General features: G+C 56.8%; 1 protein-coding gene and 1 long non-coding RNA gene across 24 annotated transcripts in view; one reads left to right on the forward strand and one right to left on the reverse strand.

Moving 5' to 3' along the window:
* Positions 1-20,854, reverse strand: part of ADGRB2 (adhesion G protein-coupled receptor B2) — a 36,383-nt gene extending 15,529 nt beyond the window's left edge. For 9 of the 23 annotated variants that reach the window (XM_057499932.1, XM_057499931.1, XM_036885291.2 and 6 more), the window contains exons 1-5: positions 20,377-20,613; positions 12,804-13,611; positions 1,888-1,971; positions 1,473-1,637; positions 168-332 (exon numbers count right to left, since the gene is read on the reverse strand). In XM_057499932.1, the coding sequence (XP_057355915.1) occupies positions 168-332; positions 1,473-1,637; positions 1,888-1,971; positions 12,804-13,596 (1,207 nt within the window). In that variant the 5' untranslated portion in view covers positions 13,597-13,611; positions 20,377-20,613. Of the gene's footprint in view, positions 1-167; positions 333-1,472; positions 1,638-1,887; positions 1,972-12,803; positions 13,612-17,279; positions 17,591-20,376; positions 20,614-20,662 lie in introns of those variants that run through there. The other 14 variants (XM_036885302.2, XM_057499935.1, XM_057499934.1 and 11 more) reach the window with 9 other exon arrangements.
* Positions 13,066-24,968, forward strand: LOC118912331 (uncharacterized). The gene is made up of 3 exons (XR_005024770.2): positions 13,066-13,195; positions 18,139-18,223; positions 23,789-24,968. It is a non-coding gene; the product is annotated as an uncharacterized LOC118912331 (long non-coding RNA).
* The last annotated feature ends 614 nt before the right edge of the window (positions 24,969-25,582 follow it).

A 25,582-nucleotide genomic window follows, 5' to 3' on the forward strand; every position in this document is an offset into this window, starting at 1 on the left:
TCACCTCCCACACTGGCAGGTATACTTCGCCAGTTTTTCCATGCTTGGTCAAAGTTCATGGGACCCCCAGGGCCTAGTAGGGCACTGGACCTGACTGCCTCCCCCGAGTCTCCCAACCCCCACCCGGCTGCGCAGCGCCCGCCTGGAAGCCCATGGGCACTACTGACCCGGGCAGGCGGCCATACTGCAGAGCTTAGTCTGCAGCTCGGGACCCTCGCAGGCCTTGCCGCCGTGCTGGGGGGGCACGCAGGTCCGCATCCGGCTCCGGGACCCCCGCCCGCAGCTGCGGGAGCACAGGCTCCAGGACCCCCACTCCTCCCACACGCCGTGCACTGCAAGGAAGCACGTGGCCGGTGGTTGGACTGCACCTTGGCCCCGCCCACTGCCCATCCGCCCACCAATCAGGAGCGCCAGCAGCTCTGCGACCGCTCCTCATTGGCTCTGTCCTGGGCGACTCAGCCCTTGCTGGGGATGTGGGAGACACAGGCTTCTAGTCCCAATTCACACAGGACTCCACCTGTGGTCACCTGACAGGGAGATCAGGATCACCCAGAAGGGAAGCCAGGGGTCCTTCTCTTCTGTGGGCACAAGAAAGCCCAGGAAAGATCTCAAGATGCACCCCACCCTACCCCACCTCACCCCTCCCGATCCCAGACCCAGAGCAAGAATCCAACATGGCAGACTGGGGCAAGAAACCTGCCCCTCCCAACCGCAAGCGCATGGACACACAAATAGACATGAACCTCTACATGGACACTGACACAAACAGCTCACTCTGGAATACAGCTTTGCCTCAGCCCTTTGCAAGCTTCTGCGACACCCCCAGATATCAGACCCTGCCCAGTAGCCCTACTCTAAACCTACAGCCAGGAGCTGGTAGTGGACTAGGCACCACTTCGCTACCTCGGGGTGCACTGTCCTGCCCGCCCCTCATGGCCAACCACTTGTCTCAGGCAGGCACATGCACATTCTCAACAACTCCATGCTGAACTGAGAAGGCTGAAGGGTCCAGGGGAAGCACCCTGAGGAGGGAGAAAGGCAGTCTGAGGAGGGAAGGGATGATCAGGGAAGGTTTCTTTCCTTTTTTTAAGTGACATTTGTCTTAGATCTTGAAGGACAGGTTGAATTTTAATAGCCAAGGTGGAGGTAAGGCAGATAGGACGAGAAGCAAATGCAAGGAGGTGGGGAGAGCGCAAGGTGCTGGCATGACCAGAGGGTGGTGAGAGTGGTAAGATGAGCTTTGATTACCAGGGCGCAGGCATCACAGGAGTGACATGCCCATAACCGAGCCCACTGCTGTGGACCCTGGTCTGATTCATCTGTGTCCCTAGTGGGGCTGGGCACGGCATGGGGGACAGCAAAGTTTGCTGAATGAGAGGAGGAGGCAACCAATCATCTTTGGAGGATTAACCTGCCCGAGTCCCAGGCAGGACCTAACCCTGCAGGCAGACCAGGTGGGAAGACGGGCATACCTGGGCAGGTGGCTGAATTGTTGCAGGGCCGGGTCTCCCGCAGGGGCCCGCTGCACAGGGTCCCATAGGGGGAGGACACACAGGAGCGGGTCCGCACCTGCAGACCCTGCCCACACGTCAGGGAACACACGCTCCACGGGGACCACTCCTCAGCCGCCGGGTCGCCTACAAGAGAGGGACAGCGTCGGCGGTGGGGAGCATCTCCCAAGCACTCGGTCTCATGGGACTCCTCCTACCCTGACCCCAAGCAACAGGCCCTCCAGGGGGCAACCCAGCCCTGCCCACAGGCCTACATGGCAGAGACGCGACTGAACTCCAGAACACAGACACAGACGGGCACACACCGAGCACACATGCCAGCAGACACCACCCAGCCGGGCCCCCGCCGCAGAGGAAGGGAGGCGGGCCCGGTTACCTGTCTGCGCCATGTATAGCCCAGGCTCATCCGCAGACCTTGGCCACTGGGTTTTCACCTTCGGTTCCTCTTCCGGCTCCTCACCTGGAACACGGAGGTGGTGGCAGGGGTCAGCAAAGGCCAGCTCTGTCCTGCCAGAGTGGCACAGAGAGGGCAGCCTTGCTCGCCCTCTGCCTGAGGGTCTGGAACCAACTGCAGGCAATGCTGAGTGAGCATCACATCCTGCCCCCTGCCCCACCACCATTTCACAGATAAGGAAACTGAGGCTCAGAAGGCCACAGAGGACTCGCGCAGAGCCTCACAGCCATCTTTTCCTCCTCTTGCCTCAGCCAGACCAGGGTGACTGGAGAGGAGCGGCCACTCATATTCATGAGCTCTGGGAGGCTGCCGTGCCAGGTGCCGTCCATGCCTGTCTCCTTTAATCCTCCCCTGGGAAGTAGAGACCGTGTCTGTTCAAAGATGAGGAAACTAAGGCTCAGAGAAGGGAAGTGACCTATCCAAGAGCACACAGCTCGGTGAGCCTGAAGCCCAGGCTCCTTCCCCTCCCACGGCTGACTCTCAGAGCTAACAGACCACCCCCAAACCTGACTCTCAGACACAATTCATGCCAAGCCAGGGGCTGAGTCTTAGGCCTGGATTCTGCTCCCCAAGAAGTACTAGACTGTGACCTGGACACGCAGGTCAGAATGACATTCCTCTGAGACCGGAGGGCGTAAGGGCATCTGGCAGCCCCTCCTCACAGAGCCCTGTGGCTGCAAGAGCAGCAGGTGTTGCAGGAGGCTGCTGCCGCCTCAGTCCCAGCCTCCCCGGGCTCTTGGCCACCCTGATTTATGTGTCTGGTCTAAGCACTGGAAGCTCCGCCAATGCTGCAGGAGGGGCTGGGAGCTCCCGTTTTCCAAAGCCAGCCCCTCCTGCTCAGACATGAGCTCATCCAGGCCCTCTCCCGCATGCTGGGTAGCAGAGATGGGGGGCAGACGTGAGTGCAGAGGGCAAAGACCCAGCCCATGAACAGGCTGCAGGCAAGGTGGGACTGGAACAGTATTTTGGGACAGGGCTCAGCCCATGCTGCCCACAGACTAGAAGGCACTCCTCTCCCCCACCCCCAGGCTCTCTCCTATTTCTCAAAGCCAGGTCAGCTCCAAACAGGCATTCTTGTGTTTAAAAGAACCCAAGAGGGCTGTGATCTTCCTGCCCCCTGCTGCCCAGTCCATGCTCTGCGTCTGAAAGCTCTTCTTGACCAGGCATGAAGAGTGGCCACCCTGAGCTGCCCACCGTGCATGGGCCCCTGAACTGTCACTCAGCCCAGCTTCTGGGTGCATCAACTCTGGGGCCTGTCTTCCACTTCAGCTACCAGTCCCAGGACCTGACCTACATAATCCCCAAAACTTCTCCACCATCTCTGAAACCTGGGCACCAGGGAAGTTTGGGAGTCAGGAAGCTCTGCTGGGACGTGGACACTGACCAGCTGTGTGACCTTGGGCAAGTGTCTTTGCCTTTCTGACCCTGTTTTTACCTGTAAAACAATACTGGGAATACTCTCTACCTGGAGGGCTGACTAGAGGATTCCCTGACAGGAGCCCATGAAGCCCTCACCACCCTGCTTGGCACGTGGCAAACACTCAAACAACAGTAACTACCTGCTTGATTTTTACCATCCCCCTCCCCTCACAACCTCCACCCCTCTGCACCCTCACATGCCATTATTCTCCAGCCCCTGAGCGTCCAGCATCTGCCGTCCCTCCTGGCCTCACCGAATCTGCCTCTACCAGGACTACAGAGAAGGTGTTGGCACCACGCCCACTGGCTCCAGAATCTCCTCACCCAGCCCTTCCGCCGCACCTGCTCAGCCAGCCCCCCACCCCAGAGCCTTGTAACAAGCCGCTTTCTCCACGCCCACCCCCAGGCTGTGAAGAAATCTCCAGCTGAGCCAACTGGCACCGTGACAAGACTTGGGGCCGCACATCCGCTGGGCGCCCAGGGCTTCTCAGCAGCCTTCCCGGCTCCCTACTTTCCCCATTCCACCTCGGCTGGCTGTGCCAGACCTTGACCTCTCTCCTCAAGCTCATCTCCACCCACTCTCTGCAACAAACTCCTTTACAGAGGAAGCAGAGGCTGTGACCCGGGAGGCCCTGACTGCTTGCCCTACCCCTCCAACTCCCAGCTTCCCTGCAGCCCTGCTCCTCCCAGGGGCCAGCCCCTCATCCTGGCCCACATCCTCCATCCGCCTTCTGGGAAGCCTCCGTCCGTTACCCCCTCGCTCACCAGGCTCGTCAGCATTCACTCCATGGCAGCCCGTGAACAGACCTAGGTAGCCTCCATTCTGGGGGAGCCCCCTGACCTTCCTTCCTCTTCCAGCCACTGCCCTCCAGCTTCTCTTCACCATCGATGAGCGGTCACAGCTGGCACTTCAGTTTCTCACTTGCCACTCACGTCCTGGCTCAAATGTCACCTCGCCGGGCAATCCACTGCAGCCAGGCTTCTGACCACATCTTTCTGCTGAACTGTTCTTGACAAAGTCATCGACACCCTCCTTGTTGCTAAATCCTATGGACACTTGGCAGGCCCGGTCTCAACTGACCCCTCAGCAGCATTTAGCCCTGTTGACTCCTGCCTTGAAACCCTCCCCTCCCTGACGCTCCTGGTTTCCTCTCACCCCTCTGGTCCTCTGTCCCCGTCTCCTTCACTGCTCTATCTTCCTGCTGCTTCCCGTATAAGGCATCTATGCTCGTTCTGCTTTCACTGCACACTCTGCACTCCCACCTCAAGGCTTAATTATCACCTCCTGAATGGCTGCTCCCAAGTTGTTATCCCCAGGAACCCCCAACCATTGTTCATTCCTGCATGGACTCCCATCTGCTGAACAGGTCTCTTGACAGGAGGCACTCAAACTCAGCAAGTCCAAAACAGGATCGTCATCTCCTCTCAGACCTCTACCTTCTTGTCCTCACCTTCTTCACCTAGAAAACTCCTGCTTGACCTTCAAAACCCACTTCAGATGACCTCTCATCTGTGAAGTCTTCCTTATTCCCCACTCCCTAGGCAGAGCTGTCTGCCCCTCTTCTATGTGCTCTCTCATCACAGATGATTCCATCTTTTGACTGTCTGGACTTCCTCCCACCCATGAGCCCTTGAAAAGAAGGCTCTATGTGAACCATTTCTCTGACCATGGGGAACGTGGGCACAGAATCCGGCCCAGAGAGCTATCAACAAATGTCCATGAACACACCGCTCCCAGCCTCCCCCTACCCCCCACGGGGGTCACTGGAAACAGTCATTTGTAATCTTGAGTATCAGCTCTGTTCAGCAGCCCTTCACCTAGACTACCCCCAAGCCTGACACCCATTTATTAATAAACATTCTAGAGATGCTGTTTGACTTGCTGCAAATCCAGCTGAGAGCCCCCTCATCCAGCTCCTGTTTTGGTGTCTTGACGATTATCATGTCTGTGGCAACCTCTATCCACCAGCCTGGCATCCAGTAAAACCAATCAAACATGGACACATGAAAGACCAGCCTGACCTGCTTTGCATGGACTCACACTGCGTCCTGTGGTCTCCACATCCTCCACTAACCGCTTACCCATGCTTTGCTGGCTAGCTCCATAATATCATCAGAGGTGATGTCGGTAGTTTCTAGAAACCACCCTATTTGGAAATTAGATCATGTCCCAAGTCCACATCTTGAGTCCTCTTGGCCTCCTGGGCTAAGCCAGAGCAGGGAAGGGACACGCGCAAGGCCACACAGCTGGAGCCTATGCTCACTGCCCTCCCCCGCCCCCAACCTCAGGTAGCAAAATAGCCTGGCAAGTTACTTCGCCAACGTGGGAAAGCCAGTTCACCCTAAAGAGGCTAACGTAGGACCAGAGGTATCACCCACTGAAACAAACGTTTATTCAGCATCCACGTGCAAGCCCACATGGCTCTGCACCCAGAACAGGGGGGCATCCAAGGAAACTGAGCCAAGAGCAGTCCGGGCAGAGGGACGAGAGCTCCCAGAAGCGCCAAGAGTTCGCCTAGTGGGCTCCAAGAGACTGCAGGACCAGGGGCTCTGGCGGTGCTTGCAGGCCTGCAGTCTATCAGCCTGCCCCACGAGCTGCCTGCCTGGCAGAGGACACACACACTTCCCCCAGCTCCTGATGACCTCTTGGCTGTTGCATTTTGTTCTGATAAGGTAACATTTCCCACATGGCTCCTACGTGCCAATCACTGGGCACTCTACACCATCTCATTTAATCCTCACTGTGAGGGGATCTCCATTTTACTAACAAGAAAAGAACCAAGCTCCGAGGTATCACGCCGGAGAGGCTGATGTAGGATCTGAACCCAGGCCTACCTAATTCCAGGGGCCACACTTCCCACTGAACTGTGCTGGCTCTGACAAAGTGCAACTCAACTTGGACCAGTTCAAAGACACCTGTCCTAATTCCCACGGGACCCTGAGTCACTCCCTTGCCCCACCAAAGCCTCTCATAGTTTATCGTCCTGTTTTCACACCACTTTCTGATTGTTTCTCTGCACATCTACTCCCCCCTTCCCCAAGCCTGCTTCTCCCCTGTAACTTCCAAAGTGATCCTCTGGGAGCCAGGCTCCAGCCACATACACCTCCCTGCTAGGGAACCTTCAGTGGCTCTCCACTGCTACAGCTACAGTGTAGACCTCTGAGCCTGGCAGGCTCTGGCCCCTGCTGACCTGTCCAGTCTTGTTTTCCCCTCCCCACCAGGCAGACAAGCACACTGCAAGGCCATGTGGGCCAGTGAGAAGGACATAGATTCTGGAGCCAGACAACTCTGGTTGATTCCCAACTCTGCCAGTCTTATTGTGTGCTGCTGGGCAAGTCACCTCACCTTGCTGAGCATAAACATCTTCAACTGAAAATAAAGATGACACTCCCTACCACAGGTTCACAGTGAGAAGTCCATGAAACAAGGGATATGGACCCCTGGAATACTCTCAGTGAAAAGGAGAATTTTTTCTCTATCTGCTCGAATCTTCTACATGCCAAATGCCACCTCTTCCAGGAAGCTTTCTTAGACTGATCACACAGGAGCTTGGGTCTGCTGGTCCCTTCTTCTGTGGCTTAGATCCCACGCTGCCTCCAGCTGCTGCTGTGAGTATCCTGGCCTCATCACTCTCAGGGGCCCTGAGGGAGGGTCTCAATCTCCCTCACCCCTCTTGCACTTAGGGCCTAGCTCTGAGCAGCCAGATATAAGACAGGCATTCACCAAACATGGGCCATATATCCCCGAGGGCTCCTCCACCTCAGCCACACAGGGGCCACTCTTGTCTCCCCACTGGCACTGGCAGGCAGGGTGGGCCCAGGCTCTCTGCCATTTGAGCAGGACTGCAGACACCTGCTACGCAGTGCTCCACAGACCCTGCCCCCCAAACTCCACACAGTCCAGCCCCCTCAGCCTCCTTTGTCATGAACATGTTAAAAATAACCATGATAATCATCAGTTCCACAGGGAAAGTCTTACAATTTACAAGGCAGTGCTCCCTCCCAGGGCTCTCTGCATCCTCCCTGAGCCTGGCCCCAAGGCCCTGAGTAGGCACCAACTGATCCCCTTGAAACATGCCTTTGTCATGTCCCTCCATGGCTCCCCACCCCAGCAGTGCTTCTTGTATGTCAGAGTGCATCAGAATCCTAAGGGGGCAGGGGCAGAGGGAGGTGGCTTTAGAAAATTCCAAGCTCTCCCTCTGCAATCCAATGCAATCCAATGCAACTGGGTATCCCTATGGGACCAGAAGCCCAGCCAAAATGTCAGTTTCCCTCTGAGGACTTCCTCCCAAGCTGTTGGCCTATTGGTCCAGCCTCCCAACAGAGCTGGCTGGGTCCCTGCCACCTCCTCCATATAGCCCAGAGCTCCTGGAGGGCAGGGACCACATCTGACTTATCATGCCTCCCCCACCATGGCCAACTTCTTGCTGCCTTAGCCCTCAGCCAACAGGGTGATGTCCCAGTGCTCGGGGATGGCACTTGGAGCCTTGGCCCCATCTCCCACTACTGGGGCTGCCATCCAGTAAATCCAGCTGCTACAGCACCCTGAACCCGCCACTTTTGCACCCCCACACCTTCCCTTACACAGGCTGTTTCCTCCTTTGGGGTTTCCCAAAGTGTACGGCAGAAAATGACTTGGGGTGGCTCACAAATGTGTCATCATGCACTGTGGACTGAGGAAGTTATCCCACCCCCAGGTCTTTCTGAATGAGGGTGACCATTTGCCGTTCTGTCTGGGATAGTCTGGTTGGCGCCTGTGGCCCTGATGTAATTAATAGGACCTCCCATCCTTTCTTATAACCTCAAAAATACCTTGGTTTAGATGATAAATTTTATGGCCACCTGACTTTACTGTTTCCAAATGCATGAAAGATAAAGTCTCTGTGCAGTCCAAGACTTTAACACATCCCCAGCACACACTAATTTCTCTAACAAATTGAAAGGAGTGGTCGGTATCTAGCTGGAAGTTAATAACATCAGTTTGTTTTCACTGTGATTGTTTCTTTGGTTATCTTCTATTTCAGAGAAGTGATACTCTTCTTCTATTTATGGTATGGAATTTCTTTTTAATATATTAATCTGAAAAGCAATTCAATTTAAAGAAAAATTCCACGGGCTAGCGAATTCCTACTCACTCCTCAAAACCTAACTCAGAATCACCATCTTTAGACTGCCTTCCCACCCCTTTGCAGTTTAATCCTCCCGCTCCGCTTCCTCCCTTGACACCTGGCCCCTCTACATCATACCTAGTACACTAAATTATGACAACATGCAACTATTTATTAAGAATGTACCGTGTGCCAGGCACCCACATTCTCTTGCTTAACCCTCACCATTACTCTATGAAGAGCTCTACTATTCCCATTTTACAGGTGATGAAATGGGGGTGAAGAAACTTGCCTGTGGTCACACAGCCAGTGAGTAGTGGGAACTGAATCTGGGGTGAGTGACTTCAGCCTGTGGCCTTGACCACCACTGTACACTGGTGGTCACTCTCTCCCACCAGAGGGCAGGTGTGTCTGGTTCAGGCCTAGCACAAACTCCACTCTGATAAAGACATGAAGACATGTGATGAACAGGCTGGGCCTTATCTCTGCTGAGATGTCTGGGGAAGTCTGCACCCCACTCCTCATCCTGTGAAGGGGCACACAGAGCTTCAGCAGCACAGATCTGGGCTGCAAGGACCTTCCAGGAAAGGCACCCCACATGCTAGGTCTGCTCCCACCCTACCCTGAGAAAGGCCCTGCCTCCCTAGTGTCTGAGCCCCAAACAGGCAAGCAGGGCCCTACTTCCAGCCACCAGACAGGCTGGCCAAAACAGAACAGCCTGGCCTGAGCACTGAGAGGAGAAAGGAAACCTAGGATGGCGTCAGGTGGGTCAGGCAGCTTCCTGGAGACAGGGCTTGAGCTGTGGGGAAGAAGTTCTGGAAAACAAGGGCAAAGGGCCTTTCAGGGGAGGGAAACAGCCCAAGCAAAGGCAGGGAGACCTGAAAGCAGGGGGCTCGGGGGCCAGTGAGGAGCCCTGGTTGAAAGGGCAGGAGAGAATTAGAAAGAAAGCTGCAAAGCAGGTGGCAGCTGGGTCTGGGGTGGGGCCGAAATGCCAGGTTGAAGAGTTTGGGCCACAGTGGGGAGTCACTGGGCCTGGATGAGGGATGTCACACACTGAGAACTGGTGGTCCTGAGGCCCCCGTGCGGCAGCCCTTTGTCCAATCCATACAGCAGAGCAGCAGAGTGGGAATTTGAACTCTTGCCTCCCAGGCCCAACACTCAGGAGACCACAGGCTCAGCTGGTGACCATACCTCAGGAACGGAGCCTGGGTGACAGGGAGGGTGGGCTAGCAGCAACCAACCAAGGGTGGGACAGTGCCCCTGGTGGGAGGCATAAAGTGTGTGTGTGTCTGCGGCGGGGCAAGAGTGAGAGACACTTCCGCCCAGGTGTCACTCTGCACAGCCGTCCCCACTGGCCAGTGCCTCCTCAGCAGTGGAGGGTCGGCTGGCAGAAACTGTAGGTTTCTGGGCTCTGCAGCTGACACTGCCTCTATGAGCCACCCCCTGCCTCCCTGCCCAGCCTCAGCCAGCCTCCGTGCCAGTCCTCCGTCAAGCTCCTTCCTGCCTGCCTTCTCTTTCTTCCTCTCCCCTCACATAACAGATTGCGGCAGCAAGATGGCACAAATATATGGCTCAACTCACCAAAAATAACAAGAGATCTATCAAAGGCAGTTTGCGTGAAATTAACAGGCGCCTGTACCCTCCTGTCAAACGCACCCGGCTCTGAGGCGGCCCAGGCCCTCTGCTCCCTCACTGCCCACCAGCTCCTGGGCTCATTGCTCTTCCAGTGCCAGCCGAGGCACCCCTCACCACCTGGCCTTGCCACTGATCCTGCTCGGGGTGTCCCAGAGAAGGTGAGCACAGTTCTGCCCCAGTGCCTGGCAGAAGGGTGGGACTGGGCTCTCACTCTTCCTGTTCACCACCATCCCCACCAGTCTTGTTCTCAGGCTGGCTGTTCCATGTGCCAGCCGGTTCTCCTGCAGCTGGTATGGGTCCAGCTGGCCCAGGGGGAGGAAGGAGGTGAAGGGAGGCATGGAGGTGAGGCAAGGGCTTGATACAGTGGTGTTACCAGGCACAAGCACTCTGGGCCCTGATGATGCCACTGGCCCTCAGATGCTCCGTGCCACATGGAACAAACTGAGTTGCACGCCCATTGCCTCTTGACTCACAAAGCCTGGGCTGAAGGGAGGAGGTGGCAGAGAGGAAGAGTCTCTTGCTTGCCAGGGGAGAGGAAGGGCCTGTGCCAGCCCAGCTCTGGGCACCAGTGTGCCGTGTGGGCCTACTTCTGATAGTTGAGCCCCTGCAACTCCCCACAAGGGCCCTCCCAGCCGGCAACCCCATGGAGCAGCCTGGAAACATGCCAACAGGCATAAACAGAGGTCAGACTTGGGAAAAGCTGGGAGCCCAGGGCTCCCTGCTCAGAGGTGATACCAGGCTTCATGTCTAGGGACAATCAGCATCCAACTTCCACCCAAACTCAGTCCCAGAAGCCCCTGCGGAGGCTGTGATGATGGCAGGGTCAATGGTGTCCTTCTGGTCACCAGCCCTCTCTGACCCCCAAACACATCCCAGCTACCAACCAACTCCTGCTTCCGGCTTCAACCAAGCCCAGCTGGCTGCTTCTGGCTCTGTCCTCCACATGGCAGTCTGCCCAGATGGTGCCTGCCCATGGGGGCAGAGTCTTGCTCTGTCCATTGCAGACCACTGGGCTGATGGACCAGGGAAAACCAGACAAAAGAACCTGTCCTCTGCTGAGCACAATGGGGGAGGCCTGCACAGAGTGACAGGCAGTGGCCACCAGGCAGGAAGAGCCATAAACCTCCAGATATACGCCTGGCACTCTCCACTGATGTTCGACAAAGAAGCGAAATTCAATTACTTCCTGCAGGCACTAAATCCCAGGCCAGCCTCCAGGGCCTGTAACCTGCCCACAGCCTGGCTGTCACTCGGACGGCTTCATTGACCACTGTTAGAGGCCAAGCTGGCCTAGGGGAGAGGCCAGATCAAGGCCACTGGGCTCTTGGCCATGCATGGGAATGATGCCAGATATTTCAAGGGGAGGGTCCTAAGAAGCCCCCGCACCAAAGCACTGGGAGAGGCTATTACCATAACTACTCCCTCTAATTAACTCAGAGTTATGCCCTATTTTACAAAGAAACTGGTGTCAAAAAAAGGGGATCCACTCAAGGTAATAGTCAAAGATAGCATCCAACTCCAGGGCTCCTCCAAGCAGGAATGGTGACAGATCACATGCCTCCAAAACTACTAGCAGCCCTCACACTCCTCTCCTCCACAGGAGACTCCCTGCCTCCTCATAGATACTCTCCCCAGATGCCCCTTCTGACTTCCAGCCCTGAGTGACATCCTCATGATGGTGAGCCAGCACCTGTTATCCCAAATGGGGAAACCAAGGCCCAGAGAGGGGAGGGAACTCCCTGTTAGTACCAGAGCCAGGGACCAGATCCCAAATCTGCCTCCCTCCCTCCCTCCCACCCCACTCCCCGCCAGGCCCCCAGCCAGTCCCTGGCCCAGCACCATTCAGCAGGCACGTAGCATCTAGCCAGAGGGCTTGGGGCCTTGACGCTAGGAGGAGCAGGGTCATTGGCAGAAGGGGGCTGGGGCTGAGGGAGCTGGGGTAGCTGCAAAAGCAAGTGGGACTCAAGGGCTCGCAGAGCTTTTGCCCAGTCAGCAGAAAGCTCCAGCAGCTGGCTGCCTCAGTCCCAGAAGCCATGGGCCCAGAGGGGGGAGGCAGGGGATGCTGGGAGCTGAGCCAGCCCAGCCCTCCAAGGCAGCCTTGAAGCTCAGGCCTCTTCATCCAGGCACATTCTTCTGCACCTCCCTCTGCTCTGACCCTGGGGCCACTGCCAAGAATCACTGACCCATGTGGGCAGGAACACATCCCTGCTCCCTGCCCACTCCAGCCTCCAGGCAAACTTGTCAACTTGCAGTGCCAGGGCCTGCCACAGTCACTCACAGCTTTGGGCCTTTGTACACACTGCTCCCTGTGCCTAGGATGCCTCACCACTGCTTGGCTTGGCTGGCTTCCACTTGAACTTCAGATCTGTGCTCCTGTATCACTTTCTTCGGGAAACCTTCCTGGACTGTCCAATTAGGGGGTCCCCAGAGCAGCGTGGTTTATCACATTGCACTGTCTGATCTATGCCTCCTATCCATCCACCCACACTGTAAAGTCCTTGAGAGTGAGGTCTGACCCCAGTTTTTTGTGACCCCAACATCTGACCAAGGCTGGACACAGAGGGGACATGGGTGAATGATTACATGAATGGCCCCGGGATCCACCAAGATGGGTACCAGAGGGCACCATCAACCCCCTGGACACACCCACCCCACCAGAGCCCTGCTTAGACTCACCATATCTCATTTCAGTTGTGAATAGGTCATTGCTGCTCCCCGAGTGCAAATCAGCCTCAGCAGGTGGGGCCGGACCCCCTGGCACCAGGGCATTGGACAGGGTGTGGGCAGCAGGTGGCCCTGGAGGCGTGGCAGTGGCAGGGCCGGCCCCTGCCTCACCAGGGCAGCTGCAGCCTGGCTGGGCAAAGCCACAGGCCCTGCCAGCAGTGCGGCCACACTCCTCACTCCAGCGGCAGAGCACACCGCAGGTGAACTGGCTGGAGTTGTTGTTGTTGATGAGCAAGACCTCGACAAAGCGGAAGGCCAGGGCAGCGGGAGCCAGCAGGCGCGGGGCCTCCGAGGGCTCGGCCGACAGGCACAGCTGCACGAAGTTCTTGTCGAAGTGCAGGAAGGTAAAAGGGCCCACGCCGCCGCACAGTTCCAACCCTGCTGCCTCCTCCTCCTCTGGCCGCCCCACCTCTGCCTCTGCCTGGGCCACAGCCTCTTCAGGGCTAGGCCGCAGGCACGTAAAGTTGACCAGGTAGTGGTCCAAGGGCAGCAGGCGGGGAGCAAAGTGGGTGCACACCTGCTCCTGGCGGTTGAAGCGCAGGTAAAGGGAGTATTTGGTGGGGTCAGGGTTCTCCAGGGTCCAGGAGCAGCCTGAGGCGATGGTAGGAAAGAGGTCCTGCAGTGAGAAGGCCCCGTAGAGCACGCCCGAGGCCAGGGCTGAACAGGCGCTGGGAGCGGGGTCGAAGGCTGCGGCCAGGCGCAGGGACAGAATCACAGATAGTAAGAGGGGACAGGCTGGGGTCATCCTATGTCCCTTGCCCTGTGGAGAAAGACAGTGGTCAGTGGGCCTAGGCAGCACCAGCATGGGCCCTGTATCTCCTGGGGCTAGCTGCAGGCAGGGGGCCTCGTGGCTAAGACCTTTATATTCTTTTAAGTCACCCAAGTCCATCTGCGTGATCTTAGACAAGGGACTTAACTTCTCTGAGCCTGTTTCCTTACCTGTTAAATGAAGGCATTTGGGAGCATGCCTGGAACCTCGTAAACCCTTAAGAAACATTATTGCATCATGTATATAAATGTTGAATTACTGTGTTGTACACCTGAAACTAATGTAATGTAATACTGTGTGTCAACTACCCTTCAATAAAAAAAAAAAAAGAAACATTATTGCTATTATTATTTTATGGTTCTGCCATCAGTCCTCTCAAACACTAGCATCTGAGCCTGAGACTCGGATGCAGCCCCACCCCACCACCCAACTTGCATTCTCCAGAACTGCTCTCAATCTCAGTGTGTCATGATCTGCTATGAGGTGTGTGCCACTCCTAATCCAGCAGTAATTGTCAAAGTAGCGATGTTTGACAACGATTTGCTTTTTCATAAATCACAGCAATTCAAGGTTATTCCCAGAACAATGTCATTCTCACTCACTTGCTTTACTGAGTGGGAGAAAAAGGGGAGGAGCTACCACCACTGTGCACAACCTGAGCCAGCCCATGGGAAGCCATCACAAGTGTGAACATTGGATCACTACTGTGGACTTTCGGTTGAAACACAAGGGAGAAACATTTGCAAAATGGGTGTGGTAATGCCCCTTTTCCCTGCCTGGTTTCGGGCCTGCTACCCACAGTGAGGCCACCAAGCCATCTCCCTGCTTGTAGCTCCCACAGCCCTTGCTTGGAAGTCCACATCACTCAATCATGACCTCTGTCCTTTACTGTATCCCCAGGGCTAGCTCGTTCATATCACCAGTCTTCAAGCTCCTTAGAGTAGAGAACAGTTCACTGATCCCTCCCTCCCACAAAATGCTGCACTACACTGAGCACCCAGCAGGTGTTCATGTCCTCCAGGTATAGGAGGGCACCCACCCCCTAAGCCCTCCCCTCACAGACACACGGGGCAGTCAGGCCAGAGTGGACAAGGGCTGGTGGGCGGGAGGGCACCTACCCTCCCGCCCACCAGGACAGAGCCACCGACTACAACCTGGTGCCTGGACTGGCTCATCCCCACTGCCAGCCCTGCCCCCTGGGAAGTGATCCACGCTGCTTCCCTCCTCCATGCCCACAGTATAGCTCACAGCATTGGATGGGCCCCTAGAGCCTGGTTGTTCCACATTAGAGGAGAAAAGATGAGGCTCTGAGAGGGGACGCAACCTGCTCAAGATCACAGATGAGTGGCCAAGCTGGGACTGGAGTCTAGGACCTGTGGCCCCAGCCCAGGTTTCTCTCTCATCCAGTAATAACTTCTTGCCCTATCCCCTTCCTTACTCAGACTTCAGATCAGACCCGATGGGCAAGCCATTAGCTCTGGGAACTGTGTTATAAACAGGTGTGGCTAGATTTTGTCAAGCGGCTCCCTGGGCACAGATTTCCCCTTGGCTGTTCAGAAGTCTAAATAGTGGCTGGAGGAAGATGGGGGGCAGGGATTTAGAACCCCAGAATTCCAATCCCTGTGCAGCATCCACGGAGCTCTTCACTGTCCCAGATCCCACATACTGTAACTCTGAGCCAAGCCCTAGCCACTAACAAGTATTTACTCCTCCCTAGCCACAGGAGGATGGGGGAGAACAGCAGGGAGGCAAGCTCAAGGCAGACCCATTTACTGGGAAGGACCCCCTCCCTGGATTATTCAGCAGATGGTAGAACCAGCTGTTTCTACTGCCCCTCCCCAATTAAAAAAGGTACCAGACCCCTGGCACGCCTGTCCCAAACTATTCAGCCCGCCCAGCCTGCTGCAGCACCAGTGAAGCCAGCGGCTGATGATGAGTGACATCCAATCCCCCCGCTGCCCCCAATTATTTTTAAGCAGGCTGCAAAATTCAGGCCATGGCTGCAGCTCAGCAGAGGGGAGGTGGGGGTTCATTATAACTAGCCTTGCCTCCCCTAGTTAGAGCAGGGCGGGGAATCTCCACACACACACATGGACTTGAACATCCCTATGCCCTGCAGACATCTACACGAAAGCACATATGCACAGACACATAATAGACAGGTGTCTACATATGTGTACACATACACAGATTGATGTAGGCTGATGTAAACCACAGATGCATAAGCTCACCTGCACAGAGGGGTGCACACATTCATATGTACAAGGATGTAAAGAGCCAAACACTTGTACACACACAGAGAGATGTAAATGCCCTCTAGTGTGAACCTCCACAGGTATTTGGTTCTTCAAGGCTTAGCATATGGCAGCCAAGTGTTAGACAGGATCTGACCTACCGCCCCTTCCTTTGTATTCCTGAAGCTAGGGGCTCAGATTCCTATCCCCGACCCCCCAGACCTCTGCTGCTCCCTACCCCATAGCCCCAACCCATCAAGAACACTAGAGCCACATCCTTCAGGGCCACAGCCTGGCTTCTCCCGAATTGAACCGCCTCTAAACCCTGCACAAGCCACCTCCTCCACTCAGTCTCCTTCAGACACTCCTTCACACCAATTCTGGAATTTCGCTCTGGGTGTATATGACCCTCATTATTCCTGCTGTAACATAAGACCTTTTACAAATCTCTTTCTATATCACTCCCTACCCACAAAATAAGGCAACAGGCCCAATCCCAAACTAGGTTTGAGAGAGCCTCCCCTGGGAGGGGACCCAAAAGGACCTTTGCCTCCCAGGAAGCCCAAGTGGTTACTGGCCATGATTAACCTCCCTGAGCCTGGGTCCCCCTCTGGAATGGAGACCTCTGATCTCTGCTCTGAGGATTTCAAACTCCTTCTCCCTCAGCCTCGTGGCAAGTTCCCAGCACAGAGCCGGGCACAAGGAAAGAGGTCACACCTTCTCTTCCCCATCACCTCTCCCTCTTCTCAGAACTTCACAAACTCCCTCTCTTACCTGATGAGGTCCAACACTGCCTCTGGGAAGGCTCTTTGAGTTGAACCACATGAGAGGCTTTGCCACCTCCAAGCCCAGTAAGACCACAAACCCCTCCATGCACAAGAGTTAGAAGGGAGAGGTATGGAGTCAGCTCTGAGGAAGAACTTCCTGGGTCAGGAAGTTAATGGAGAGAATAATCTAAAGGCCTCCTCCCTCGGGACCTCCTGGGCTGAGACTGGTGATTTGCAGGCTGGAGTAATCTCAGTCTCAAGAGCACCGCACACCTGCCGCCTCCCAACAAACCCGAGGATCCCACCCTTTGCCCAAGCACACTCAGACTATCTTCTTCCCAGACCCCACAGGCCTGCCCAGCCTCGAGTTTCCCCTCTGCACCAATGAAGAAGGCTTTCGAGCAGCTCAAGGGCCAAGACAAGACTGGGGGTGGGGTGGGAGATACCTCAGAGCAAGGGCTGGGTCTCCGGGATCCCCCAGGACAGACCCCTATCTGCCCTGGCGGGCTGGGAGCTGTGGCGCCAGGTGGCGGGGCGCCGAGAGCCCGGCCACGGGAGAGGGAGGGGCGCCGGTGGGGGTGGGGGAGGGGGCGCGGCGGTGCACACAGCGGTAGCGTTTATCCACCTGGCAGCTCCGATTCGCCCTCCCGTCACTCACCCTCCACCTCCTGGGCGCTCGCTGCGGGGCCGAGCCTAGGCTGACACGCGGGCGAGGACCCCCCGCTCGGGGCCTCCTGGTGCCCAGGCCTTGCACCGGCCGGAAGGCGGGGTCCTCAAAGATCCTCTCCCAGAGCTCTGGCACCGAAGAAGGTGCACACCCTCCATCCAGCCCCTGGAGCTGGTGGGCAGGGCAGAGGGGAGGGGACCATTCCCCCCACTGCGGCCCCTCCCTCCCGGAATAGCAGAGAGGGTCGCTCCGCCTCTCTCGGGGCTTTCTCCATCCCGGCAAGGGGCTCCGCAGGCCTCCTGCACACCCCCAGGAAGGGAACGAGGGGCGGCCCCCACCCCAGGGGGCGGTGCCGCGAGGGCGGCGGGGGAGGGGGCGGTGACTCAGCCGCCCTCCGCCCGCCTCCCCGGAACTTTGCAGCAGCTGGAGCCACCGTTGCTACAGGAACGGAAAGCTTTTGTTCCCCAATGTCAGGGCTGCCCCGCCAGGCGGGAGGCTGGGAGGCTGGCACTCCCCGGTGGGACCCCTGACAGAACCCAGGACCCTTCCCGAGGACTTCCAGCCTAGCAGAACGTGGCGGTTCGGCCCCTCTCTCTCCCCCCCGTACCCTATACCAAGCAACTTCAAACCAAACCCAGGTTTCTTCAAATCTTTGGGGCACTCAAGCCAGGTCACCCCCAACTCTCACCTGGAGCACTAACTGCCCTGGAAAGTTCCTGATGGCGTGTGACGTCCTGGGGGCTGGTAGAGGCTCCTCTGTGACTGTTCTCACGTGGGCCCCCCTAACAGGCAGCCTACCCTGAGGACCTTGACTTAAGGTTTCTTCTTTGTATTTATCCCACCTCTGCAGCGTCTCACTTGAACCAGGACCTCAGAGACCTTGGCTTGGCTTTTACTGATGCCCTGCTGGCCAGAGCTGATGCCAGAATGGTCGAGTAGGTTATTGAAGAATGGGTGAGGTTTCTGGGGAGACTAACAGCCACAAGCTCCCTGGGCCCACTGTGGGGGAACTAGAGGTTATTTTCTGCCTTTATTATCTTCAGTAGCTTGGAAGGAAGTCACTAGAATCTGTTCTGCATTTCTCCTCTGGAACTAGGGGTGGAGTATAGAAGGGCCTTACCTTGGCCTTGAAGAGAAACAGTCCAACGCTCCTATCATTATTGAGCACTACTAAATGCCAGATGCTCTATATAGACAATCTCCCAACAATTACATGAAGTTATCACTGACCCATTTTCTAGAAGGCCATCTGAGGCTCAGAAACGTTATGTAGCTTGCCCAGGTCACACAGCTTTTGAACCCAGGTCATCTGACCAAAAGCTGAGTTCCTAACTACTTACTCAGCTCCACTACCTGGTGGTTGGGAGGAAGGGAAGAGGGCAGAGACCAGCTGGGACTTCACTTTGGGTTACAGAAATGTCTACCACACCCACCCACCTCAGGTGAGATCTATCCCTTTCTGAAGAGTAATTGGGTGGAGGTAGGGAGCAGAAGAGGGGAGGAGAAGGCAAGAAATGGGGGAAATCTCTCTGCCAACCTTTGTCCAGAGAAGACCTTTCCTCACATCCCTGCCACTACCAGGGTATACCCCTGTGGCACCACGGGGACCCTCCCAGGTACCTTCTCTGCCCCAAGGCCAGATGGATTCTCCCACCGCATACCCCATGCCCAACCCAGACAAAGTCCAACTTTCCTCCCACCTCCTGTGGGGACTGCTACGGGGTAGACAGAGGCTCCCTGGGGACACCCGGCCAAGCCCAAACAAGCCCAACCAGACCATCTCAAATCCAGAGGCCAGTCCTGTTGGTCTGTGCCTAATGGTTAAGAGCTCCAGAACTGCTGCTGGGATGAGCCCCTCATTCCACCCCACCCCATCCCACCCCCACAGCAAAGTGGGCTGACCAAGGCACGGCTAGCACAAGGGGGCACCCGGCCTCACCCACCAATTTCCTTTCCCTAGGGACTTCCCAGCGCCAGTCCCGCAGCCACGGCTGCTGCTCAGGCTGCGGAAACCTGGGGCTGCCCGTGGGAGGAAAAAAGGGCGGCGGGTCCAAGGCTGCGGGCAGGGGGCGCCAGAGGACGCCCAGGGGCCGGCCGGCAGCTGGCGAGGTGGGCAGGCGGGCAGTATCTCTACGCCTGGGAGCCCCTCCCCCCGCGGGAACAGACCCTTCGCCCGCTCTGCACAGGCCTCGGCGCGGAGGATTTCCCTCGGACCGAGCCCACTGCGGGAGTGGCCACCAACTTCACCGCCTACAACCCCCACCCCATCACGCCAGCCCCCGGGGCTGAGGGTGGGTGCGTGTGGTGCCCCACTCTGTGCCCCAGGAGATGGGAGGAGAGGGATGGGGGATGGACAGACTCCGACCAATGATGGACACCGGAGCCAGGGATGCGGGGCCAGTCGAGATCCCGGCTAGAGAAGAGGGGGCTCGGAGCAGACAATGGGGGTCACAGCCCCAAGTCCAGGCTGGGGGTGGGGGGACTTGCAGCAGAGATTGGCGAGGGATAGCGGGACTCCGGGCCGATATGGGGGAGGGGGCAATCGGGAAAGAAATAAAGAGGGGAAGCATGGTTGGGGTACCAGCGCGGGGAAAGGCAGTAACTATGGGCAGACATGGAAAAGGACCGGAAGGACTCTTGGCCGAGATGAAGTGGAGGGGAGGAGCGGGGTCCAGCATCCAGACGAGGAGAGAGTATTAAGCAGGGGAGACACAGACGAGCTGCTGGTTGGACAGGGGCTCTAATCTAGGTGGGGGGCGCACTGCTCGGATCCAGGCTGAGATAGGGAGAGACTGGAGATAGCGACGGGGTAAGGCCTGGGTCAGGATGGGGGCCGGGGGGCTTTAGCAGAGACGGGGAGGGGGAGGAAAAGGGGCTCACCAGGGATGACGAGGGCCTCGGCCCCAGGCTTGGAAGTTCCCAAAGAGACGGGAGTGGGGAGATGCTGAACGAACTCAGTTCGGGCGGGGGAGAATTGGGCAGAGATGGGCTAGGGGAGCGCCCCGAGTCCCGGCCCGTGCGGAAACTCGGGACCGCGCCGGGAGGGTTCGGTGCGGGGCCGGATCTGGTTCTGAGATCGCGCACTCACCTGGGCGCCGTCAGCAGCAGGAGCGGGGGCCGGCGCTGGCGGAGGCGGCCACGGGGCGCAAGTTTGCCATCCCTAAGGCGGGGGCCTGGCCGAGCGCGGGGCAGCTCGCGGCAGCCGCGCGAAGGGCCAAGGCTCACGCTCCGCGGAGCGGCGGGTGCAGAAAAGGCGCCGCGGAGCAGCGCGGGGCGGGCGCCGGGCCGGGCGCGGGCTCCTGCCGCCGCCTCTTCGCCGCGCCGTCCCCGCCCCCCCACCCGCCCCGCTCCCCCGCCCCGAGCACCGCCCGCACCGCGCACCGCCTCCTATTCGCGGGCAGCGGCCGCAGCCAGGGGGTCTGAAAGCTGGCGCCGCATTCTCCTCTGTCTCTGAGCGCTGCCGCTGCCGCTGCCGCCGCCACCACCGAACCGGGTTCCTCCGGCCGCTCCGGCCGCTGCCCGCAGCGCGCGCGGGGCCGAGCGACGGCCGAGGCGGGACGCGGCGCCTGCGCGGGCCGGGCCCGGGAGGGGGCGCGCGCCGGGCCGGGCGCGAGGAGCCGCGGGAGAAGGGGCGGGGGCGACGCGCGCCGCCTCCTGTTAAAGGGGGAGCCAAGCCAGCCAAGCCAAGCGCACCCTCCCCCTACCCGCCCTGGGCCCCAGGCGCCGGCGCGGGAGAAACCCCGGGTAAGCCCCTGCCCCACCCGCGGCCTTCTGGACTGCAGGATCTGGCGATCCGCGACGACCCTCCAGCGATACCCGAAGCCGGAGGAATCTCGCGCAGCCAGGGTCTCTGGGGCCCTGGGGACTGAAGCATTTGTCCCTCGCCATGTGCGTTGCAAATTGCATTTTCCTATGCATGCAGGTGCCACTTCTGTGCGCTGAACTTTGCATCTGCTTATGCACACAGGTGCCCTATGCGTGCACTGCAATGTTGCCTGGCTCTGTGCATGCAACTGCTACACACATGCACAGTATGTTAACATGTGCTGAGGTCCGGAATGCATGTTGCGTGTTCCTGTGGGTAGGGATGCTGTATGTGTGCAAGCTTCCAACTGTCACTTGTGTGCTGAGTGCCTTGGGTCTCTTTTAATAGGAGCCACATACATACACTGCAGTGTGGTATGTTGGTGCATACTCTGGTGTAAACTGCAATGTTGCATGTCTCTAGGCATGGGAACACTATACGTGTGCAGTGTATTACATGTTTTCCTGAGTGCCTGTCTATTCCCACAAGTGACTTTTCCTGTGCCAGGGGCGCCCCCATTGTGCATCTGTTTGTGTAGAAGCAGCAGAAATGTACAGACATGCCCCCTCCTCATCCTGGCACTGTGCCCAGGAACATTTGGGTGGGGCCAGAACCCACATGGTAAAGGCAGTACCCAGGGAGATGCCCATGGCTTAGGGTCCTGGTCAGGCAGTTTGTGGCCTGGGCATGTTGCCACCAGGAAGGTGGGCTGACCAGGGACACACTACATCAGCCAAAGACAGGAAGATTAATCAGATGGCTCTGGTCAGAGTAGGAGCCATCAGGGGGCAGCTTTGCAGTGAGAGTGGGGTAGTTTCAGGAACCCTACTTTTCTCTGGCCAAGATGGGGCCAAGTCTGTCGAGAAAGGAAGTTCCCAATCTACTCAATCCCAATGCCACCTGTCCACTGAAGCCCCTTGTGTTGTGTCACCCTGGAGACCCAGATAGGATAAGAAGACTCCACCGCTCCCGAGGGACAGTACCAGGAAGAAGCAGAGAGAGAAGCCCCCTGTTGTCTCTCCCCCCTGCAGCAGTCTGTGACATTTGTTGTGAATGATTGTGAGAGATTATCGACTTTAATGGAAGGAGGTAATAAGGGGCGATGAAGGAATCTCACCCATCACCTTAAGGGAATTTATGAGGCTTTATGAGTCTGGGAGGAGAGCTGGCACCTTTCCTTTCCCAGCAGGAGCCCAAGGAGGCCTGTGCCTCAGGCCTAGTACTAGCAGGCAGGGCTCCGGGGTCGTCGCTGGACACCCTCAAACACACCAAGGGTCTCTGGATTTGGAGTCTCAGCTGTGACTGTAAAAGCCACGCTGGGCAAGCCTTGCTATCCGCATGGTGTTGAGCGCCACCCCAAGGGCACCGGGGGTGGCGGGGGGCTTCCTTACTTAGGCATTGTGAGGGGCAATGGAGTTGCTGGGGTTGAGGCCTTAAGAAGGTGGACGAAGGTGGGGAGAGTGGTTGGGACTGGGGTGCACACAAGGATGTAAGGACAGGCCCTCAGAAGACTCCAGGACCCTGTCCTCCAGAGCTCCTGCCCCTCCATTCCTATAGGGATCTGCCTCCTTCTTTATGAATATTCATGTATTAGCATGCTGAAGACCCAGAGGCCCCCCCATTCGCCGCCTACCTCCCCCCCACTGGAAACTCTGGGCAGGTCTCTTGCAGATGTGATGCAGCTGGATCCCTGAGGCCTTCCCCCTCCGCTCCCCCCGGGGATCCAGCTGGGTACAGGCTGATGGGAGGGGCCAGCTCCAGATAGACAGCAGCATTTTTCTGTTTCTCTGTTCCTTGTTAGTCCTCTGATTTCTTGACCCCATTCTTTCTGCCCCCAAAAATGTATGCCCTAGGAAAGACAGGTGGTCAGACAGAATGAGGACCTAACCAAGATGGTACCCATACCCTCTACCCATACAGGGGCAAGGTAGGGAGGTCAACAAGGCAGGAAGGACTGTGGAATCTGGGTGGTATGAGCAGGACCTCCCAGGGGTTGGGCAGAAGCAGGTTAGATTGGGGCAAACCTCTGGACGGCTCTCCCAGAGAAGGCTCCCTGCATCAGGGCTTTCCCACCTCCTTTCCCAGGAGCCCCTGCCCTTCCAGACTCACTCTGGTGATAATGCCTCCCTGGGAGGACCTGGAGTAATTACAAATCGTTTCCATATTCAAATCCAGCTGGTTGAAGAGAAATTACTTCTCTGGCAGCCCAAGTGGGGGTGGGAAGAACAAGTTTTAGCCCCAGAAGGGGGCCTCCAGGGAGCCTGGGACAGAGACTGGGCAAGGGAAGGGGTTGCAGCCAGAGCCTGAGCACAGAGGACTTGTGCAGAGGGGAGAGACATCCCCCTGTGTGCGGCCCCCACCCTACACAGGCTTGGCAAAGGAAATGACCTTCCCTTCTTCCCTTTACAATCCCACCGGGGAACCCTCTGGGACCTCTGATGGGATGCAGGGGACCAATCCCAAGGGCAACTAGAAGTCAGGCTCTCTTCCCTTCTCTCACACCGTCAGGATGGATGACCTTGAGAAACTCCCTTCAGCTTTCTGGGCCTCTGTTTCCTTATCTGTGAAATGGTATACATGGGCTCACCTGGGCTCCAGTACAACAAAACATAGGGATTACCAAGAGCTATGCCACCAAAAGGGACCTTTTTAAAAAATTACTTTATTACCCATCAATTTGTATTTGTGTTAACAGGAACAACCACCAGTGGCCCATTCTGGAGGCAGCCCTCAGTGGGGCAGCTCAGGAGAGAAGAGTGGATCACGGAGGGGCACAACCCCAGCCTAGCCTGCCTGGCCTCAGCCCTGCCTCCCACTGGGCCAGCCACCGCTATGCTTCGTTGCTCTTTAAACAGATGAGAAAATGTTCTTCTTCCCTTCCCAATGATTTATTTGGCCCGAAGCCTGGGCAGGTTTCCTTACAGCCAGGAAGGCCTAAGAACACCCCTCCCTCAGCCCCTGCCGGCCACTGCCAATCAGCCAGGTAGCCATGGCAGCCCAAAGCTGCAGGCACCAAGATCTCCTTCCAGTCCCTCAGCCCTACCCCAGAGCACTATCAGGAGCTCATACTGTCTCCCAAAGACATCCAAATCCACATGACAGTCTTCTACCAGGGGCTGCCCAAGGCTCTTATGACAAATACCTCACTGCTCTGGATGTCTCAGATCCTGGAACGGTACCGGGGAAAGGGTGGACAAGCCCTCTGCCTGTGGAAAGTCCTGCACATCTAGCCTCTATCCTTCCTGCTACAGATGCCAAAGGGGTTCAGAGCAGGGGCAAAAGCTGGGTGTTTGTTGTTTTCTTGGTGCTGTAGATTAGGGGGCAAAGGGAAGATTGGTTGCTCCCTAGCCAAACCTTCCAGAAGCTCAGTGCCTGGTTTGTGTTTGTGTGCAGGGCTCTGGGCAGTAGCTGCATTCTCAGGCCCCTGGCCCGTGGGGCAGAGGGTATAGAAGACCCTTAGAGTCCTTGGTGATCTTCCCATCTTATACTGAAGGGTATGCACAAGAGCTTCACTCACTCATTCAACAAATATTTATTGAGTGTTTACTATGTTCTAGCCAGTGGGATCCAGGCCATCAGCAAGTTCCGTGGCTTCTACCTCCCAAAATATCCCAAATCTATTCACTCTTCACATCCCCACTGCCAACAACAGAATCCAAGCCACCATCATCTGGTGGCTGGATTCTCCTAATTTAATCTCTAGGCTCCTACTTCTACCTTCCCACCCCAATCCATTCTCCCCAGAGCCCACTGAGCCATCTTTGCAACATGTAAATTAGAATACCTCTTCTTAAGCCCTCCAATGGCTTCCCACTGTTATTAGCACCATGACCTTCCAGGCCCTTCATGATCTGGCCTTTATCAGCCTCTTAAGTCATCTCCACTACCCCACCCCCACCCTACCCCACCCCCACACTATGGTGGAATAACACAGGCCTCCTTGCTGTTCTTGGAAAACTGCAAACCCTTCTTCCCCAGCAGTTGCCATGGCTGACTCTTCATCAGCAAGGTCTCAGTGCCAACATCACTTCCTCTAGGAATTCTCCCCTGATTACACTAAAGCAGCCCTATCCACCCACCTGCAAAGCTCCCACCCCATGGCCTTGTATTTCCATCATAGCACTTGCTACTCTGCAAACATGTTGTCTTCTTACACACGTGTCATCTGTTTGCCCCACTGGACTATGGGTTCTGTACAAGCAGGGACTTTGCCCACCCATTCAGAGTTGGATCCCCTGGCACGAAGCACTATGCCAGTACATGGTAGGTACTCAGTAAATACCTGCTGAGTGAATGAATGGTGGAAGGGCAAGCAAAGACCTCACAGAGCTTCCACTCTGTGATCCTTGATTGATGTTTGTCCAATAAAACGGTGTTTTGCAGTTTCCCAAGTGATGAATCAGAAAGAGTTCAGGCCCTGGGATCATGCAGATCTGGATTTCTGTCTCTGTCACTTACTGGTTGTGTGACCTTGGACAGGTCATTTATG

The sequence above is a fragment of the Manis pentadactyla genome, chromosome 4 (assembly GCF_030020395.1).
Source record: "Manis pentadactyla isolate mManPen7 chromosome 4, mManPen7.hap1, whole genome shotgun sequence".
NCBI classification, from domain to species: domain Eukaryota; kingdom Metazoa; phylum Chordata; class Mammalia; order Pholidota; family Manidae; genus Manis; species Manis pentadactyla.